This window comes from Oncorhynchus tshawytscha, linkage group LG05 (genome assembly GCF_018296145.1).
Source record: "Oncorhynchus tshawytscha isolate Ot180627B linkage group LG05, Otsh_v2.0, whole genome shotgun sequence".
Classification (NCBI taxonomy): Eukaryota; Metazoa; Chordata; class Actinopteri; order Salmoniformes; family Salmonidae; genus Oncorhynchus; species Oncorhynchus tshawytscha.
Window position 1 is genome coordinate 46,946,576 of NC_056433.1, and position 16,517 is coordinate 46,963,092.

Sequence of the window (16,517 nt, forward strand, 5' to 3'; positions counted from 1 at the left end):
ACCAGTTCCAACGCTCGTCGGAGGGAAGCACAGCCGCGAGCTGCCCAGTGACACGAGCCTACCAGACAAGCTAAACTACTTCTATGCTTGCTTCGAGGCAAATAACAGTGAAGCATGCATGAGATCATCAGCTGTTCCAGACGACTGTGTGATCACGCTCTCCGTAGCCAATGTGAGTAAGACCTTTAAACAGGTCAACATTCACAGGAGCCAGATGGATTACCAGGACGTGTACTCTGAGCATGCGCTTACCAACTGGCAAGTGTCTTCACTGATATTTTCAACCTCTCCCTGTCCGAGTCTGTAATACCAACATATTTCAAGCAGACCACCATAGTCCCTGTGCCCAAGATCACTAAGGTAACCTGCCTAAATGACTACCAACCCATAGCACTCACGTCTGCAGCCATGAAGTGCTTTGAAAAGATGGTAATGGCTCACATCAACACCATTATCCCAGAAACCCTAGACCCACTCCAATTTGCATACCGCCCCAACGGATCCACATATGATGCAATCTCTATTGCACTCCACACTGCCCTTTCCCACCTGGAAAAAAGGAACACCTATGTGAGAATGCTATTCATTGACTACAGCTCAGCGTTCAACACCATAGTGCCCTCAAAGCTCAACAATAAACACCTCCCTCTGCAACTGGTTCCTGGACTTCCTGATGGGTCACCCCCAGGTGCTAAGGGTAGGTAACAACACATCTGCCATGCTGATCCTCAACACAGGGGCTCCTCAGGGGTGCATGCTTAGTCCCTTCCTGTACTCCCTGTTCACTTGTGACTGCACGGCCAGGCAACTCCAACACCATCGTTAAGTTTGCTGATGACACAACAGTGGTAGGCCTGATCACTGACAACAATGAGACTGTGTGGTGCAAGGACAACAAACTCTCCCTCAACACGATCAAGACAAAGAAGAGGATTGTGGACTACAGGAAAAGGAGGACCGAGCACGCCCCCATTCTCATCGATGGGCTGTAGTGGAGCAGGTTGAGAGCTTCAAGTTCAATTGGCGTCCACATCACCAACAAACTAACATGGTCCAAGCACACCAAGACAGTTGTGAAGAGGGCATGACAAAACCTATTCCCCTTCAGGAGACTGAAAAGATTTGGCATGGGTCCTCAGATCCTCAAAGGGTTGTACAGCTGCACCATCAAGAGCATCCTGACGGGTTGCATCACTGCCTGGTATGGCAACTGCTCGGCCTCTACCGCAAGGCACCACAGAGGGTAATGCGTACGGCCCAGTACATCACCGGGGCCAAGCTTCCTGCCATCCAGGACCTCTATACCAGGCCGTGTCAGAGGAAGGCCCTAAAAATTGTCAAAGACTCCAGCCACCCAAGTCATAGACTGTTTTCACTGCAAGCGGTACCGGAGCGCCACGTCTAAGTCCAAGAGGCTCCTAAATAGCTTCTACCCCCAAGCCATAAGACACCTGAACAGCTCATCACCTCTCTGGAACGCTGCTGCTACTCTCTGTTATTATGTATACACCGGTGCCCCCGCACATTGACATTGACTCTGTACCGGTACCCCCTGTATATAGCCCCACTATTGTTATTTACTGTTGCTCTTTAATTATCAGTTATTTGTATCTCTTTCTTTTTTGTTGTTGTATTTTCTTAAAACTGCGTTGTTGTTTAAGGGCTTGTAAGTAAGCATCTCACTGTAAGGTCTACTACACCTGTTGTATTCGGCGCATGTGACAAATAAAATTTGATTTGATTTGTTTTGAAATCATAGCAAGAGCTGCATGTAGCCACGTATGCACAAATAAAAATCATATCCTTTGCTAGTTAGTGAGTTATTAGCCCAGTTATAGATCATTTGTAGTCAGCAATAGAGGACTGATTGCTTTCTACAAGAGCACAAAACGTGTACATTTCTAGACACCTTTTATTTTGTAAAGTGGTTTCTTGCATCAAACAACACAACAACATTTTCAGTCACCTTGTCTGAAGGACAAGTTGATAAACAGGTTAATATCAAGCGTACGTTGAACACCACATATTGGCTGCTACTGTAGGCTGAACGATAGAACAGCTATTTCCATGTTAAAATGTTATGGGATGCATTTTCCCCATTGTTTTTGATGGAAGGCCACTCTGGTAGGCCTACATTATGATCAAATAGCTACAGTTGCCTTCATGGCCACTGTTAAAACTGTAACTTAAAGCAGGTACAGACTCAGTGTTCACAGTAAACGTGCGCTGGAACTTGCCCAGAATTTTCACAATTGTCAAGTTTGCACTCAGTAGACCTGAAATTTGCTCAGTGCCCGAAAAAAATTGAGGGAACATTGGTTGGATGTTTTGGATGGACACACACGAACTGATTGGCAATCTCAAAGCCCAGAAGAGTCTTAGGAATAGTTTATTTGATTATAACTACACTATGTAGGTCAGTCTTGAGACCACATATTGAGTGTCTCGGTCTTGTCTCTGTGTCTGATACATTTGTACTTGGTCTCAGACAATGAGGATTCAGAATTTCTTGCCGAGCAGCAGAGTAAAAAAACTATAATTATCAGCTTCCATTCAGTCAGCGCATAAAACCGCTTTACCAGGCCAAATATGTACACTTCTTTCTTGAAACATGAATATTTTAACAGCCTTGATATCTATTATAGACATGTTTGCTCAGTGGTGAACCTATAGGCCTTCAGTGTGTGACAGGTTTGTGTTTCTGGAAGGACAGCAACCGTAATACCAGCGCATTCATGTAGCGGTGAACTTTTTCTAAAACACAAATGGCAATTGTGTAGGCTACTTTGTACATGCTTTCTCTATTGTACAACATAATTGATCAATCGTAATACATCCACTACACTACTTTGATACGCATCAGTATATGCAGTGCCCACTGGAAAAAAAAGTGGGTATACGATTTATACCTGCGTATACCCTCCACTATACAGCTGTAGTGGAGGGTATATGAAGGTATAAATCGTATACACACCTTTTTTTTCAGTGGGCACTGCATACACTGATGCGTATCAAAGTAGTGTAGTGGATGTATTACGATCTATCAATCATGTAGTACAATAGAGAATGTTAACCCTAAACCAACAAAAACCGAAGAGATTAAATCAGAACATCATTGAAAATGACAATATAGTTATCATAATTTGTATATTATTATAAGAATTATTGTATAAATCCTTAGCCCTTCTCTGAAGGTGTAGAAAGCACCTTGTTCACCTCTGTGTTTGGGTTAGTTTGTAGAGTGGCTCTATTTACCCTCCATATGCATTTTTAACTATTCTGAATGTCTAGAGAATCCATATGTTGTTCTGAAATATGAACACAGAAAAACTGGACATTTGAACTCTTATTACGGTGGTGATTTGGCAAAATTGCAATTGTGGTCTTGAATTGGACCCATTTTTCTTGACTCGGTCTCGGACACCTTGTCACCCTCCCTGTCTCTGTCTTGACTCGGTCTCTCCCCCGCCTCCGATCTTGACGCAGACTTGATTTGCTCTGGTCTTGAATCGGTCTCGAACACAACACTGTTTAGAACATCCATCCATTCATTAATTATTTATTTCCTTCCCTGTATGGCCCAGGCTGGGAGGTCAGTGAGCACTTCCTGCCCCACGGGTTGGAGCCACTACAGGAGGCACTGCTACATCCTGAGCCCTGGCGTGGCCAGCTGGAGCAGTGCTCAACGGGCCTGCACCTTACTGTAAGGGGAGCTACATTACATCTACTACTTATAGGCCTAGGTTAAAAGTAGTAAGCTACTGCTATATAAGGAATATCTTTAGTAGACTCTAGCCATTCTGTTGGTTCTGGAGGATAGGTGATCCGCCTATGCATTAACTACTAATGTTCTGTTTTTAATGCTCTTTCTAAGGTTTGACAGCAATCTAACAGGTGTCCAGTCGAAAAAAGACATGGCTTGGTTATGGAAATTTGCTGGGAAACAGGCCTTTTGGATCGGTAAGGGGAACATTGCTACATTCTCTGTTCGCAAATGATCTTACAGCAGAACACAGAGCTGTATTTTTCCTGAATACTTGTTTCATATGTTTACAGGCCTGTCAGGCAGCCCGGGACATTGGACCTGGACGGACGGCAGATCCCTGTCATTCTCCAGACTCAAGAGGGACCGAGCCCAAGAGCAGCAGCCCGAGAGTGCTGCCTCTAGATCCACATGTGTGTTAGCCCAAAGCCAGAAAACATGGATACCCATGACCTGCACCACGGCACCAGAACGCAGATACATTTGCTCATCGCCAGCACAGAATCACTGAAAAGGAATGTGGATTACTACACTTAAAGGGCAATACCAACACAAATATTGGCAATATTTTATTTGGGGTAGTGTGCTATAGATGTTTAACTACAGTAACTAAGCACAAGCTGAATCATTGATAGCGTCAGCTGGTTTTCCAGGGTGGTTGAAGGATACATGGCAAACCTACTAGTTATTGCATGTCGACAGAGAGTTTATTCATCATCTGAGAATCAAAATATCACCTGTAAAGGACTATCCAAATAAAGTGAGACCCAAATATACTATGGAGTTATTTTGTGGAGGAAAATGTCAATGTAACTACATTACCCTTCAGACAAAAGATAAGCCATATACTGTAAGTGGGTGCTATTCTAGGGGTTGGGGAGGTGGGGTTAGGAACTCAATTACTGCAGTACTACATTGTACTACGTTGTACTTCAGTTCAAACACCGAAAGGTTTCAGTTCTAAAAAAAAGATGGGCTCTGACATTATTTACAGTTTACCTTGAAGCTGCTCTGTAAATTTGTTCATAATAAAAACCTTGAATCTTCTAAAATGTGTTTTCACCATTGCTATTTGTGGATTGACATTTGTGGATTGAATTAAAATGCTCAAACCACTTGATTAACAAAAAAATACAAACATTTAGGCATATCCATATAGTTATATGGGCCTTTCTCATTTACTGTTTGACACACACAGAACAGGTCCTCGGAACGATTTGTAAGTTGACAGTGTTTCTTCACGGGCGCTTTATTTATGTGCGACAACGACGAAGGAAATATGGCGGCAGCCATGGTGCAAATGTCTTGTTTGTACCGTGGGATGCTAGCGGTCAGGGCAACTGGAATACGACCGCTCATCCCAGGTCTGGTGCCGTCGCATTTTAGAGCATTTTCTGTGAAGAAAGAGAAAGAGACGGAACTGGAAGACAATCCATATTATAATAAATATCAGGAAAAGATAAAGAAACTACGAAAGTAAGCGCTAAGTCAAACGCTAGCAAATATTAGTTAGCACCAGGCTAATATGCTAACTTATTTGGTGTGCAACTCCCACTGTTTGTCACTGGATAATTAAATACCCAGGTGTAACAACCGTGGGTAAGACCTGGTGACCGCTAAGTATTGCCTATTGTGTGTGTGTGTGTTATGTAACGGAATGTATGTACAGTTGAAGTCAGAAGTTTACATACACCTTAGCCAATACATTTAAACTCAGGTTTTCCACAATTCCTAACATTTAATCCTAGTAAGAATTCCCTGCCTTGGGGCAGTTTGGGTCACCACTTTATTTTAAGAATATGAAATGTCACAATAATAGTAGTGATTTATTTCAGCTTTTATTTATTTCGTCACATTCCCAGTGGGTCAGAAGTTTACATACACTCAATTAGTATTTGGTAGCATTGCCTTTAAAATGGTTTCACTTAGGTCAAACGTTTCAGGTAGTCTTCCACAAGCTTCCCACAATAAGTTGGGTGAATTTTGACCCATCCCTCCTGACAGAGCTGGTGTAACTGAGTCAGGTTTGTAGGCCTCCTTGCTCGCACACGCTTTTTCAGTTCTGCCCACAAATGTTCTATGGGATTGAGGTCAGAGCTTCGTGATGGCCACTCCAATACCTTTACTTTGTTGTCCTTAAGCCATAACTTTGGAAGTATGCTTGGGGTCCTTGTCTATTTGGAAGACCCATTTGCAACCAAACTTTAGCTTTCTGCCTGATGTCTTGAGATGTTGCTTCAATATCTCCACATAATTTTCCTACCTCATGATGCCATCTATTTTGTGAAATGCACCAGTCCCTCCTGCATTAAAGCACCCCCACAACATGATGCTGCCACCCCCGTGCTTCACGGTTGGGATGATGTTCTTCGGCTTGCAAGCCTCCCCCTTTTTCCTACAATCATAACAATGGTCATTATGGCCAAACAGTTCTGCTTTTGTTTCATCAGACCAGAAGACATTTCTCCAAAAAGTACCATCTTTGTCCCCATGTGTAGTTGCAAACCGTAGTCTGGCTTTTTTTATGATGGTTTTGGAGCAGTGGCTTCTTCATTGCTGAGTGGGCTTTCAGGTTATGTCGATATAGGACTCATTTTTTACTGTGGATATAGATACTTTTGTACATGTTTCCTCCAGCATCTTCACATAGTCTTTTGCTGTTGTTCTGGGATTGATTTGCACTTTTCGCACCAAAGTACGTTCATCTCTAGGAGACAGAACATGTCTCCTTCCTGAGCAGTATGACGGCTGCGTGGTCCCATGGTGTTTATAGTTGCATACTATTGTTTGTACAGATAAATGTGGTACCTTCGGCATTTGGAAGTTGCTCCCAAGGATGAAGCAGACTTGTGGAGGTCTACAATCTTTTTTCTGAGGTCTTGGCTGATTTCTTTTGATTTTCCCACGATGTCAAGCAAAGAGGCACTGAGTTTGAAGATAGGCCTTGAAATACATCCACAGGTACACCCCCCAATTGACTCAAATGATGTCAATTAGCCTATCAGAAGCTTCTAAAGCCATGACATAATGTTCTGGAATTTTCCAAGCTGTTTAAAGGCACAGCTAACTTAATGTCTGTAAACTTCTGACCCACTGGAATTGTGATACAGTGAGTTATTAAGTGAAATAATTGCTGGCCAATCAGATTGCTCAGATGACCGAGTCTGCAGTAACGTAGCAGGCAAAAAAGAAAGCTACGGCAAAATGTATACTGTGAGATGTTAAATCAATGACTAGAGAGACTGTCAAAGAATACAGCAAAGAGCTGCTGTTTTTATGAGTGAGTTCATGTTTAAGTTCTTACTCAGCACTGTCAACACTTTGTATGAAATGTGCTTTCTTCCTATTTCCACTCAGTGCTGCAGCAAGCGGTGCAGCAATAGTGAATGAGTAGGAAATGGTATCTATAGGCTTGTGTTGTTGTTATTAGTTTCTTGGGTCTTTTTTAATATCAAGGAATATTTCACTTTCTCTGTTCATGTGAGTAGCGACATGAATTTGTGCATGAGGCAAAAATAATGCGGTGTGACTCGAGTTTTGCCATCAGCTGAAAGACTGCCCCTTTTTGGTCAGTGTCAGTGGAGGAAAGGGAGAGCGGAGGGACGTTGAGAGACGGACCCTCAGTCTGCTGCTCTGAGACTGACCATCTGATGCAGGCACCATCAGCCCAGTAAAATAAAAAGCAAATGATTTAAATGTATTCTCACTCAGCTGGATCTATTATCGGTGTGATCATGGAGCCTGCCTCATATTTTGAAATATATATTTTTTAAATGTCCCGAACAACAATGCATTGGCAGGTAAATTCAAGCAAAGCCAGTATGCGGTGATAATGTGTTGGGTCTACAGGTTACTGCACAAACCTCATTGCTACAGTGCTGTTTTTAATTGGCTATTGTTGCATAGGCTTATATTTTTTAAGTCACGTTAATAAAAAAATCACAGCGGTAGATCTCGGCATGCATTTTGACACCGAAAGTGATCTTGACTTGAAAGGTTGGTGACCACTGCTCTAGGCTGGCCTTTAGTCCTCAAACTCTAGGTGGCATTTTGCCGCCCTACAGTTTTCAACCATTATCTTCACCCATGACTACCTCGTGAACTATAATCCCGACGCTGTATTTTTAAATAATCATAGCTCGCAAACATGTGGCCCTTATCTTTGGTTAGCCTGAAATAATCCTTCAAAGAAAGAAGTATACACTTGATGTAGCAGTTTTCCACAGATCCATCCAGCTACGGCCTTCACCGTCTAAACCCGGACGACACCGGGCCAATTGTGCGCCGCCCTATGGGACTCACAATCACGCGCGGTTGTGATACAGCCTGGAATCGAACCAATGTGTCTGTAGTAACGCCTAAAGCACCGAGATGCAGTTCCTTAGACCGCTGCACCACTCGGGAGCCCTTGCCTTCAAATTACACTTCCGCTACACTTTCTGAGTTACACTTTCTGATAGTGACTGAGCACAGGTGGTCGCATCTTGTCTTATGTAATCAAGCTCTGTTACATGAAGATAGATATACGCGTGTGGGAACTCTAACCCTTACCCTATCAACGCGTGTATCAATGGAACCTTTTTGTTTTTTGAAAATGTATTTCCAACAAACATGAAAGATTAGGTCCTTTTGCTTCCAAAACCGTACCGCAACCATGCGTGTCAATGTTCATATTAAGTGTCTGGGCTCTGAACAAAACACCCCCGTACAGAAAACCCCTTCGTCCAATGACTCTTATGTGTAATGGATCTGCGTCATGATCACGGGCTAGGCTGACCTGTACCTTAGTTTTGAATTTACACATTTCCTAACCAGAAGTTCTTTCATTTTTTTTTTTTTTAGTGCCAACCCTCAGGAGTTCAATGCTCGGCTCGAGAAGCGAATTGAAGTCAAGAGGGAGCCTCTTGGACACTCTAAACAAGCAGAGTTTGTCAAAGTCATGGAGCAGGAGGTAAGTTAATGCATAACATATTTTGTTGGGTGTAATCATAATGCTTAAACATGGTCTGTTAGGCTACCCACCGTTGCTTGGGGTGCGTGCATCCTCTCCCCTGTTGTGGATGTCTTTACACTGAAAGACTGCGAGCCCATAGATGTAGCTTTGACAGTCTTCGTGCCAATATGCTCTACACCAATGTAGGGAAACACTGTTTAATTGTCTCCAATTTGATATGCATCAAATCTTACCTTATTTGCAGTTGGAGAAGCGTGACAAGCAGGCTGATGGTTCAGGCAGATTCACTAAAGACAAGGTGAAAATGAACAAATGCTGTCCTGGATAGCATTGTAAATAGCTGAAGAGAATGTGGAACGGCATTGATTGATACTATTGACATTATTGGATTGCATTTGTATACAGCTTTTCACAAGGTTTAAGAGCCCATTACTTGTTACCCCTGTATGAGGGTAACTCACACCGTACACCTGGGTGATCCCATTAATGTATTTTTTTGTTTTTGCACAGACCCTAGGATCTATCCTGAACTTGGACTTGATCCAGGATAATTCAGGAGAAGAAATTGCGGAGGTATGGGTATTTACATATTTAGAGATGAAATGTCATATCTAGGTAAAGAACCATGGTATGTTTCATGTTCTCATAAGAGGAATGAAACATATATGTTTAACTATCATTCTCTGTTTTCAGCTGTGGAGGCAGTATTATGCCACAAAAGACACCATCAGTGCTGTCATACCAGTAAGTTTGCTATACCACTTTTGCCAGTAATTTGACTTACTTTGCTTAACTATTTATTGACCTTAACATTTGTTTTCTTGTAATTGCATAATTATTCCTCCATTTCAGGCTCACACTTTTGAAGTAATTTTCAACCGAGCTAAGTCGAACCCCGCGGTAAGAATCTCACTGCTCAGTGTCTATTAGGACTGTGCTGTAATATGTCAAAATATTTGATGATAATAAAGTGTGTTTGCAATGACATTGCATAAAAATTGTCAAACAAATGATTTGCCAATTTGTCTGGCATAATGACAGAAGTCAGAGCAGATGTGATTGTAAAATGCAATAAAGACCACTTGGTGGCAGTATTGCTCCAATAAAGAATGCATTTTATTATTTTGAGATGTCATACTCTCGAGTTCACAATCAGAACTCTTGTTGGTTGATGGTCGCAAAGCAGAATGATGGTAATTTAATGTCAGATAGTTTAGTAAAGAAACAGTTGAAAATAGACAGCGTTGATGATGATTACAATCTGTGACTCCCCTATCTCCAGTTCCTGTATGCGTTACCCCAGAAGGAGGGCTATGAGTTCTTCCTGGGCCAGTGGTCGGACCACGAGCTCCATTTCACCTCCCTCATCAATGTCCAGGTATTATTCAAATATCCGAATGGATGTTAATATTCAATTACTTTCTGAGAAATAAATGTGCGTATTTTTTGTAGGGGTGAAATGTTTTGTCTAAAACGGAAAAAAAAACAGTTATTTGGCTGACTTTGCTACATAGCCTACGAGGATAAACCATTACATTAATATGTTTATAAAACAGTTTTATGACCGTTTTTATGAGCGCCTCATACAAAAGACACACTGGTATCCTACAACCGAGGTAAAGTTGGTTTTACATTCAAGCCATTTACAAATGTCAAATTCAATAACTAATTCACTGTCACAGAATCATCAAACTAGATATGATTTATTCTATAAATGTCTAGCATACTTTTAGAACATTTGTTTTGAATACAAATTCCAGTTTTGATTTTATAGAAATACATAGTCTATAAAATACCATTTTTTTTTAAGCTGTATAAATCAATAAATAATTCTTAATTTGTCACAAACCTCAAACTAGGTATGATTGATTATGTAAATGTCTAGCATACTTTTACATTTGTTTTGATTACAAATTACGGTTCGGATTTTATAGAAATAAGTCAAATCTATAAGATGCCTATTAAAGCAATATAAATCAATAACTAATTCACCGTTTGTCACAGAATCATCAAACTACAGTTGAAGTTGGAAGTTTACATACACTTAGGTTGGAGTCATTAAAACTCGTTTTTCAACCACACATTTCTTGTTAACAAACTAGTTTTGGCAAGTCGGTTAGGACATCTACTTTGTGCATGACACAAGTAATTTTTCCAACAATTGTTTACAGACAGGTCATTTCACTTATAATTCACTTTTATCACAATTCCAGTGGGTCAGAAGTTTACATACACTAAGTTGACTGTGCCTTTAAACAGCTTGGAAAATTCCAGAGAATGATGTCATGGCTGTAGAAGCTTCTGATAGGCTAATTGACACAATTTGAGTCAATTGGGGGTGTATTTCAAGGCCTACCTTCAAACTCAGTGCCTCTTTGCTTGACATCATGGGAAAATCAAAATAAATCAGCCAAGACCTCAGAAGAAAATTGTAGACCTCCACAAGTCTGGTTCATCCTTGGGAGCAATTTTGCTAACACCTGAAGGTACCACAAACAATAGTACGCAAGTATAAACACCATGGGACCACGCAGCCGTCATACCGCTCAGGAAGGAGACGCATTCTGTCTCCTAGAGATGAACGTACTTTGGTCCAAAAATTGCAAATCAACCTTGTGAAGATACTGGAGGAAAAGGGTACAAAAGTATCTATATTCACAGTAAAAATGAGTCCTATATCGACATAACCTGAAAGGCCGCTCAGCAAGGAAGAAAAGCACTGCTCCAAGCACTGCTCCAAAACCGCCATTAAAAAAAGCCAGACTACGGTTTGCAACTGCACATGGGGACAAAGATCTTACTTTTTGGAGAAATGTCCTCTGGTCTGATGAAACAAAGCTTGGTCGCAAATTGGTCTTCCAAATGGACAATGACCAAGCGTACTTCCAAAGTTGTGGCAAAATGGCTTAAGGACAACAAAGTCAAGGAATTGGAGGGCCATCACAAGGCCCTGACCTCAATCCCATAGAAAATTTGTTGGCAGAACTGAAAAAGCGTGTGCGAGCAAGGAGGCCTACATACCTGACTCAGTTCCGCCAGCTCTGTCAGGAGGAAAAGGCAAGAATTCACCCAACTTATTGTGGGAAGCTTGTGGAAGGCTACCCAAAACGTTTGACCCAAGTTAAACAATTTAAATGCAATGCTACCAAATACTAATTGAGTGTATGTAAACTTCTGACCCACTGGGAATGTGATGAAAGAAGTCAAATCTGAAATAAATCATTCTCTCCTATTATTCTGACAAAAAAAACAAGAAACTAGGACATTAAAACACTGGCAGAATTTTCATCCACATCCATTCACTTAAAATATGTATTTAAAAGTATAAATACCCTTCTAAGACCACTGTCTTTCTGGACATTTTAAAAGGTTTGCAAATAGTTCTTTCTGCAAGGAATGTGAATAATATAATATACTGTGTGGTAGTTGCACACCTCCCTGCTGAATTATGTAGAGCTGATTTGAGCCAGTTGATTTTTTTTTTTTTTTTTCAAGATCTTTTGTGAAAAACCACATTTTTTACATAGGCTTTCTGCTAGCAGTTTAAGAGAGAAAGAGAGCAAATAGCATAGCGACAGCCTAGTTGAAGTCCTGGTTTTTAATGGTTAGTGCCAGTAGATTGCAGAGGGGTTCACATACAGTTCAGAGGCAAATCATAATGTATACATTTAGCCCAGATACAAAACATGTACCGTCCACTTCTCGTGTTATTGTTATCCACCCTCTGGTATCTTTCAATACCCATGCTAATATACACTGCTCAAAAAAATAAAGGGAACACTTAAACAACACAATGTAACTCCAAGTCAATCACACTTCTGTGAAATCAAACTGTCCACTTAGGAAGCAACACTGATTGACAATACATTTCACATGCTGTTGTGCAAATGGAATAGACAACAGGTGGAAATTATAGGCATTTAGCAAGACACCCCCAATAAAGGAGTGGTTCTGCAGGTGTGGACCACAGACCACTTCTCAGTTCCTATGCTTCCTGGCTGATGTTTTGGTCACTTTTGAATGCTGGCGGTGCTTTCACTCTAGTGGTAGCATGAGACGGAGTCTACAACCCACACAAGTGGCTCAGGTAGTGCAGCTCATCCAGGATGGCACATCAATGCGAGATGTGGCAAGAAGGTTTGCTGTGTCTGTCAGCGTCGTGTCCAGAGCATGGAGGCGCTACCAGGAGACAGGCCAGTACATCAGGAGATGTGGAGGAGGCCGTAGGAGGGCAACAACCCAGCAGCAGGACCGCTACCTCTGCTTTTGTGCAAGGAGGAGCACTACCAGAGCCCTGCAAAATGACCTCCAGCAGGCCACAAATGTGCAGGTGTCTGCTCAAACGGTCAGAAACAGACTCCATGAGGGTGGTATGAGGGCCCGACGTCCACAGGTGGGGGTTGTGCTTACAGCCCAACACCGTGCAGGACGTTTGGCATTTGCCAGAGAACACCAAGATTGGCAAATTCGCCACTGGCGCCCTGTGCTCTTCACAGATGAAAGCAGGTTCACACTGAGCACATGTGACAGACGTGACAGTCTGGAGACGCCGTGGAGAACATTCTGCTGCCTGCAACATCCTCCAGCATGACCGGTTTGGCGGTGGGTCAGTCATGGTGTGGGGTGGCATTTCTTTGGGAGGCCGCACAGCCCTCCATGTCCTCGCCAGAGGTAGCCTGACTGCCACTAAGTACCGAGATGAGATCCTCAGACCCCTTGTGAGACCATATGCTGGTGTGGTTGGCCCTGGGTTCCTCCTAATGCAAGACAATGCTAGACCTCATGTTGCTGGAGTGTGTCAGCAGTTCCTGCAAGAGGAAGGCATTGATGCTATGGACTGGCCCGCCCGTTCCCCAGACCTGAATCCAATTGAGCACATCTGGGACATCATGTCTCGCTCCATCCACCAACGCCACGTTGCACCACAGACTGTCCAGGAGTTGGCGGATGCTTTAGTCCAGGTCTGGGAGGAGATCCCTCAGGAGACCATCCGCCACCTCATCAGGAGCATGCCCAGGCGTTGTAGGGAGGTCATACAGGCACGTGGAGGCCACACACACTACTGAGCCTCATTTTGACTTGTTTTAAGGACATTACATCAAAGTTGGATCAGCCTGTAGTGTGGTTTTCCACTTTACTTTTGAGTGACTCCAAATCCAGACATCCATGGGTTGATAAATTTGATTTCCATTGATAATTTTTGTGTGATTTTGTTGTCAGCACATTCAACTATGTAAAGAAAAAAGTATTTAATAAGAATATTTCATTCATTCAGATCTAGGATGTGTTATTTTAGTGTTCCCTTTATTTTTTTGAGCAGTGTATGTATGTGTGTGTATATATATATATATATATATATATAAATATCACTTGGAAATGTCCTTTTTTTTGAAAGAGAAGCTTAATTTTTTTGTCCATCAAAATAACATCGAATTGATCCGAAATACAGTGTAGAAATTAATGTTGTAAATGACTATTGTAGCTGGAAACGGCTGATTTTGAATGGGATATCTACATAGGCGTACAGAGGCCCATTATCAGCAACCATCACTCCTTTGTTCCAATGGCATGTTGTGTTAGCTAATCCAAGTTTATCATTTTAAAAGGCTAATTGATCATTAGAAACCCCCCTGGAATTTTCACTCAAAAGTATGCTAGACTTTTATAGAATAAATCATATGAAGTTTGGTGTTTCTGTGACTGAATTAGTTATTGATTTATACCGCTTTAAATGGCATCTTTTATAGATTTTCTGTATTTATATCAAATCTAAACTGGAATTTTTATTCAAAACAAAGGTTGAAAAAGTATGCTAGACATTTCTAGAAAAAAAACATATATTTTTATGTTTCTGTGACAATCGATGAATTAGTTCTGGCGAATGTCTGAATGTCCAAGTGTGTGAATATAAAACCAACTTTACCTCGGGTTGTCCTACACACGTTTCACACTTGTTGTTATTGTCAGTCAATCAAAGCAGTGTTTCCTCAAACACATTTCTTCTTTTAAACCCCATTTCTTCTTTTAAAACACATGTATTTCAACTATCCGTATATCCGAAAGTTTAAAAAAAATAATGATATTCAAATAGATAGTATAGATCAGGACTCTCAACCCTGTTCCTGGAGAGCTACTGTCCTGTAGGTTTTCACTCCAACCCTAATCTACCACACCTGATTCTAATAATTAGCTGGTTGATAAGCTGAACCGGGTTAGTTACGACTGGGGTTGGAGTGTGAACCTTACAGGAGGGTATCTCTCCAGGAACAGGGTTGGAGACCCCTGGTATAGATGATGTACTACTATATTGTATAACACATGATGTTTTTCTGACCCTCTCCACAGACCATGGGAGAGCATGCCCCCAGTCAGTTGATCCTCTACCACTACTCAGACTTGCAGAAGGATAAGGGTGTGGTGCTCATGACTGCTGAGATGGATCCTAAGTTTATGGTAAGTTGTTTCTAACAAGCCATCGTACATGGTGCAATACAGTTCCGCTTGATCATAAAGATGTTGGAGTCAGTGTTTGAAATCAGCAGCAGAAGAATCCAATTATGCATATGCTCCACATGCAACTTAACCGTTACCCATAGTCTAATCAGACATGTATACAAACAGCACATTAATGAATTATACCAACAACTGTGCTGTGTGAGATGGTAATTGGTCAAGTATTTGGACTGTAGATTCAATGTAATTTTACCTATGGTATTTTGTTTGCTTATTACACAGCAGTCATCATATATAGCTTAGCTATTTATTGTGGTCCAAGCAGAGGAAAGCTTTTAACGAAACACTCTTTTGCAGACTGTACATCTGGCTCAGTGCTTGGCCAATCAGGTGCAGCTGTTCTACGGAACCCAGCGGCAGGAGACCTTCCGATTGGTGGAGACCTTTAACCACAAACCAGCCGACTTCAAACACACGGCAGTGATCGCTGAGTTGGAACAGAGTGGCATCAATCCTGCACTCACCTCTGGAAACTAGATCTAAGAGTTGTCGGACTGTAAAATTATGCTCCAATTCACCACAGGATTGGAATTGCCAGGGGACATGGTCATTCATTTGGAGCCTCTTGCGTTTGCGGGGGATAATGGATGAAGTCTGTTGCTTGGGACTTATGACCCGGTTGAGCAGATTCATCAATTAAAATGTATGCTAAATTCCTGGGCATAGATGATGTAATGAGTCAATGTTATTTAATCTTATCAAAGCCTTAAATGTTCTTCCTCACCTCGCCCCTGTCAATCTTACAGTTGCACTTGACCGTAGTCTCATCTTCCATTTTTACGTCCCAAAAGCCACCCTATTCCCTAAAGATTGCATTTGACCAGAGCCCTATGAGCCCAGGTCAAGGGCAGTGCACTAGAAAAAGCAGATTAGGATGCCATTTGGGACGCTATCCCAGTTTTTTGTGTTTTCCAGTCGAAATATGCTTTTTATTTTTGTGTAAAATAACTGCAGGAATTTTGCTTTCAAAACATAAGGGAGTGTACAATGAGATTGTGTACATACCTATCTAGCTTTGTGGTTGACACGTGGATGAACTGTGTGTGATCCAGGGAAAAAGAAAATGGTTAGAGAATTTGCCTCCTTTTATTATACTGGTACTACATGGTTACATAGTTGTTAATAGAGCGATCACTAGTGGTCACATGTTATTCACCTGTTGCGCCCTTTATACCTTGTAATAAATTAGAGGTATTGACAATGCCATACTGTTCAAGCGGGGTCTTCATAACATGCAACTGTTGTATGGTTATGCCAATGCAGAGATGGTTTTCTGGTTGTGTGTAC

The 16,517-nt window shown here is 41.7% G+C and overlaps 2 protein-coding genes across 3 annotated transcripts in view; both read left to right on the plus strand.

Annotated features, from left to right (window-relative positions):
- Positions 1 to 4,815, plus strand: part of frem1b (Fras1 related extracellular matrix 1b) — a 56,177-nt gene extending 51,362 nt beyond the window's left edge. For both annotated transcript variants that reach the window (XM_042321998.1, XM_042321996.1), the window contains exons 34-36: positions 3,585 to 3,703; positions 3,875 to 3,960; positions 4,057 to 4,815. In XM_042321998.1, coding sequence (XP_042177932.1) covers positions 3,585 to 3,703; positions 3,875 to 3,960; positions 4,057 to 4,274 — 423 coding nt within the window. In that variant the 3' untranslated portion in view covers positions 4,275 to 4,815. The remainder of the gene's footprint in view (positions 1 to 3,584; positions 3,704 to 3,874; positions 3,961 to 4,056) is intronic.
- Positions 4,816 to 5,003: 188 nt separating this feature from the next.
- LOC112250677 (ATP synthase mitochondrial F1 complex assembly factor 1) lies at positions 5,004 to 16,443 on the plus strand. The gene is made up of 9 exons (XM_024421020.2): positions 5,004 to 5,239; positions 8,606 to 8,714; positions 8,962 to 9,015; positions 9,228 to 9,290; positions 9,411 to 9,461; positions 9,570 to 9,617; positions 10,000 to 10,095; positions 15,063 to 15,170; positions 15,528 to 16,443. The coding sequence occupies exons 1-9, from the start codon at positions 5,019 to 5,021 to the stop codon at positions 15,705 to 15,707; spliced, it is 930 nt and encodes a 309-aa protein (XP_024276788.1). The 5' UTR covers positions 5,004 to 5,018; the 3' UTR covers positions 15,708 to 16,443.
- The last annotated feature ends 74 nt before the right edge of the window (positions 16,444 to 16,517 follow it).